The 5,361-nt window shown below is 37.6% G+C and overlaps 1 protein-coding gene across 1 annotated transcript; it reads right to left on the bottom strand.

The window, feature by feature from the left end:
- Window positions 1–493: 493 nt before the first annotated feature.
- On the bottom strand, window positions 494–3,861 carry OR56B4 (olfactory receptor family 56 subfamily B member 4). The gene has a single exon (XM_081544538.1). The coding sequence runs from the start codon at window positions 3,859–3,861 to the stop codon at window positions 2,896–2,898; it is 966 nt and encodes a 321-aa protein (XP_081400664.1). The 3' UTR covers window positions 494–2,895.
- Window positions 3,862–5,361: the final 1,500 nt, after the last annotated feature.

A 5,361-nucleotide genomic window follows, 5' to 3' on the forward strand; every position in this document is an offset into this window, starting at 1 on the left:
TCAGCAAGTTGATTTTCTCATGCCCCCTCCCTGCTCTTTTAGCATCAGATATTTCTGAATCTGAATCAGTATTATTTTTGTAGCAGTCCTTTTCCATGCACATTTTGGGCTTCTATTCTTTCCGATAATTCTGTTATAAATGTCTTTCTTCTTTTGGAGTTTCTTTATGTTTTCTCTTTTTAAAATGGCTCTGCATTTGTTTTGCATCGTGTTATAGATCGACTTACTACTGACTATCTTGTCAGTATTGGTAGGTTTTAGAGTGGAAGGAGGAGCCTGCTGTGAATGCTCAATTTGTCATGTGGATTCAGAGATCTTTGGAACTTATTTACTCTGGAATCTTTGAGACCTTCTTCATGGCACATTATGTTATATATTTCTGAAAATATTGCATGGAAAGAATGTGATGTATATTTTCTGTTTTCAGAGGTTAGTTCATTTGGAATGTGGGGATGAATGTGGAGTAAGGTATCTAGAATGACAGAGCAGAAAGTCGAAAGAGCCTGATTCCTTCATGTCACAATTGTTGCTGTTGTTCAGTCGCTAAGTCATATCTGACACTTTGCAACTTCACAGACTGCAGTACTCCAGGCTCATCTGTCCCTCACTCCCTCTTGGAGTTTGCTCAAATTCATGTCCATTGAGTTGGTGATGCTATCTATCTCTTCCTCTGCTGCCCCCTTCTCTTTTTGCCTTCAATCTTTCCCAGCATGGTACAACAGTGCTGCTTTAATAATTCTGAACTGCCTGACTGTGGTGTGTATGTGTGTGTGATGAGAAAAATAAACTCCAATTTGGTTGGCCACTATTATCTATTGTCTCATATACAGCCAAACACAATCCTAATAGTTTGTTACCTAAAGTTAAGGAGGCACATCTCTCTCCTTCTTGATGTTCTGTGCCATGTGCTGGCCAGTCCTTTGCCATAACACTTCTGTTCACTCTTCACTCACTCTCCAGAGTTGGAGGACACTCTTAAGTAGAAGTGTCTTAATCTGAGCAGTTCGTGAAAAAAAAAATAATGTCGAATAGAGCTCAGTTCTTTTCTCTCTCCTAGTCTCTAGACCATGTGTCTCTATGGCTCTCAGCCATGTGGTAACCCCATTTTTAAAGGTCCTATATCTGCAGGGAATCTGCAGTTGGGAAAGGTCAGTTTAATTCAAGAAATTGCTAACATTCGGCTAACTGACAGCATATTGAAGAAGAGGGTATATAAATCTATGAAATTTAGGCATTCAAATATATGTTTTTGTTGTATTTTCCTTTTTCTATTTGCAGCCAGGGCAGACTTCTGGGAAGATATCACTATGCACTTAAGAAATAAGGAATTATGCTTTACCTACTTGAAGGTGGTGTATCTACATATATTATTCAGAATTTTTCTGCTTAAGAGGTTTGCCTATTCTCCCTTACATATTTATTTACTGGATCATTTATTTATATCAGAATGGAGTCATGGATATTTATTTTGTACTTTAGTTATAATCCAATACTAGAAATTCTGACCTGTAAAGAGCTTTTTATCATCACTCCTATCCTTACAACAACAACAACAACAACAAAAAGCTGAAAAAAAGGAAATGCAGTGATTTTTCTTTGACTTATCAGAGAATTGACATTGCAGGGTAACTTCTGCCCCCAAATTTGGGGGGACAGGTAAAGACAGAGAATACAGAGAATCTGGCTAATAGGAGCAGAAGCTACTGGAGCCAGGAAGACTTCAAAGGTAATTTAGACAAATCCTGGAGGATGTGTGTGAAAATGAGAAACACTTGGAGCTGTAGTCTTAGGGAGGCTCCACACTTTAAATCCAGCAATTCTAGCAGATTCTTATAGTAAACATCCAAGAATGGATTGTGAAATAAGCCCAGAGCATGCTCCATGTTAGAGGGCTCCTCTCCAGGGGAAAAGACTTTATTAGAGACATATCCTACCTGGAGTGGGGGGTATTTCTCTGATTCCGGGTTGTTGGTTAGTTTTGTGACTTCAGTCCTTTGATGAGTCCAGAAAAACAGTTGATTTTTAGTTTGTTCAGGTTCATCTTGGTATAAGGATGGGAGTGGCAACTTTTAAGTTCTTTTTATATGTTGGAACAGAAAAGAAATCTATCTGAGTTTTCTTTGACACTCAGATCTTAGCCACATAGTTTTTACTAATTTGTTAGTTTTCCATTTTCTCTATACCCTTATTCTACCTGGGAGGCTTTGTCTGAATTATCCTTATCAGCCTGTTGGCAGAATTGGAAATCCAATCTCTTGGATGGTAAGATGAGAAGAAATTCCAGTAGTTCTTTTGGGATTTATTTTTGCCTCCCTGAAATGTTAAAGGATCTCAGGGACTTAGTCCAAGCACCATATGGAAAGAGAAACAGATAGTTTGACCCATGCATTAGTACACTACTTTTTATCAGTTGCAATACTTCTGCTCTGGGTGTATGGGATCACTGTTAAAAAACAGGTGAAAGCAGATGGTTCCTAGATAAGCCTTGTCCATAGATACAATAAAGCCTTTCTATTTGGCTAACTCTTTCAAAGGAAGATGATTCAATTCCTTGAATATTCATGGCCTAAGTTTTGCTTGGGTGCCAACCTCACTCTACAACTTCCTTCCTATTTGACCTTAGGAAAGTTTCTCAACTTTCTTGCCTCATCTGCAAAATGTGTAAATAACAATGGTTCTTGCTTCACAGGGTTGTTCTGGGAATTAAATGAGTTAATATTTGTGAAATGTTTAGAACAGTGCCTTGCACATAGTATGTACTGTGCAAAATAGGTGAATTAATTTGAATTGATGATCCTAGTAATTGTGATATTAAAGTTTTGTCCCAGAACGATTGGGCTCCAGAGCCTGTGCGCTTTCAATACCGATGATAACTTTCTGCTATTTAAAGCTGGCTCACTTCCTAGACATATTCTCACCCAGACCAAACAACCTTTGGAAGCCCACTCTAAGCTCCTGGGTCCTAAGGGCATACACCATAGGGTTGAGGGCTGGGGGGATGACACTATGCAGCACATTGAGAAGAACAGGGATGATGGGAAACTTTCTTCCTGCCAGATGGGTGACAGATACTACAATAATAGCAGTGTAGAAAAAGAGAATGAGGATGAGATGAGAGCTGCAGGTACTCAGGGCCTTAGATGTTGCTTCAGCAGAGTTCAACCTCAGCACTGAGCGAATAATCAACATGTAGGAAGCAAAGACCAGACCCATGTCACTCCCAACCATAAACCAGGCCAAGGCCAAATGGTAAAATCTATTAATAGTGATGTCATCACAGGCCAGACTGGTGACCCCCAAGTTAGAGCATAGGCAGTGGTCAATCTCATTCCTGGAGCAGTAGTGTCTCTGGGCAGCAAGTACAGGCACTGGGATGATCAGTAGGCTATTCCTGAGCATCATAGACAGTGTGACTTTGATCACAAAAGTCTCAGTGACTATGGAAGAGTACTGAAGGGGATAGCAAATGGCTACATACCTATCCACAGCCATGCAGAGGAAGATGCCTGACTCCATGCACATGAAAGAGTTGATGGCATACATCTGAGCAAAGCACTCGGAGAGACTGATGGTCTTGGCATTAAACCAGAAAATGGCCAGGATTTTGGGCATGATGGTAGTAGCCAGGCCAATGTCCACTACAGCCAAGATACCAAGGAGGTAATACATGGGCTGGTGTAAGGTAGACTCATGATGGATGGTGATCAAGATAAGGAGATTGGCACCAAGAGCTAAGAGGTAGAGTAGAGCCAGCGGCAGGGAGAGCCAGTGTTGCCAGCTGTGAATGCCTGGAAACCCCATTAGGACGAATTCAGACACTTGAAACTTTGAGCCATTGGTTATACTTAGGGTAGTATCCATGTCATGGGATGTCTTCTTCTCAACATTTATCTGTGGATTAAGGGAAAACAAGAATAGGCTGCGGTTAGCCCAGTTAAGGGTCAAAATTCGTGTAGAGGGATATAAGATTCACCAATGATTCAGTTCTTTTTAGCATAACATGTCCTCAGCTTGCTTGAGATCCTTGGAAAAAGTTCAGATAAGAACAATGGAAGAGCCAAAACAGATTCTAAAATAAAGCTTTTAGCAGAATAAAAGTGAAGATTTATGGCTTTGTTTTCTTGAAATTTTGAGTAGTTATTTTTAATATGTGGGGGTTATGAACACAAAGCAGAACACATATGCACATGTAAAGAATGCAAACTTTCAGGAGGTAAAGTTTAAGGGCAGAAGTGTTTTCCCTATTCTTGGAGATCTTAAGAAAGAGAATAAGCCACAATGAGAACCTTGCTTTTCTCTAAACAGCACCTGAAGCTGACAAATTGTTTCTGACAAAACCCATTTCATTTAATCTTCATCAAACAGCTGTTGCTATTCACATATGCATAGAGGATACAGCACTTAAATTATTAGTCTTGATAAGAATCATATATTGAAAACACTAATAAGTGATAAAGCTTCAGCAAAATTTTAAACTTTTGCATTTAATTTCAGCACCCTTTTCATCAAATCGTATCCAAAAGTTCAATACCCTTTAGGAATACCATTTGTTCCTGTTTTAATTATGAAAGTAATGTTAAAGATATACTTAAAGCAATATTTTTATTTTAAAAATTTTATTAATTTAAAAATTTATTTTTAATAAATTTAATACAATTAAATACAATTTAATACAATTTAAAAAGGTTACTTTCCACTTACAGTTATTACAAAATATTGGCTATATTCACCATGTTGTACAATACATCATTGAGCCTATCTTACACACAGTGGCTTGTACCTCTCACTTCCCAAAATCCCTACATTGGCCCCAACTCCACCACTGGTAACCACTAGTCTGTTTTCTATATCTGTGAGTCTGTTAAAGGAATATTTTATTTTATTTATTTTTTTGTTAATTATCTTTCTTTTTTTTAATTTTTTGAAATTCATTTATTTATCTCTTTTTTTAACTTTACAGTATTGTAATGGTTTTGCCATACATTGACATGAATCCACCATGGGTTATTAACAAAATATATAAAGAGAGAAAATTACCAAAAAACTTCCATCTACTTCCAGATTTTTGTGTGGTATTGGTAGGAAGCATGGAGGGCATTTACTGCACACATTTAGACTTTTTTGTTTAAGTAATTTCATGTCTTATTATTGGTCCTTTAATACTTGATCTTCCTTGTTTTGACATTCTTGATTTTGTTCATTCTTGAATTGTTGTATAATATACTCAAGTGTTTTCACCAAAAACTGTACATGGGCATTAAGCTTTGGAATCCATTAATATCTTAGATTCTTTTTGCTACCTTTATCTGTGAATACTACCTTACCTTATCAAATATTTAGGTATCAATATTTCCTTTCCAC

This window comes from Giraffa tippelskirchi, chromosome 11 (genome assembly GCF_054371585.1).
Source record: "Giraffa tippelskirchi isolate mGirTip1 chromosome 11, T2T-mGirTip1v1.2.pri, whole genome shotgun sequence".
NCBI lineage: Eukaryota > Metazoa > Chordata > Mammalia > Artiodactyla > Giraffidae > Giraffa > Giraffa tippelskirchi.

Excerpts from the sequence above, each read along its gene's own strand:
- OR56B4 (XM_081544538.1), bottom strand. The coding sequence starts at position 3,861 with ATGGATACTACCCTAAGTATAACCAATGGCTCAAAGTTTCAAGTGTCT.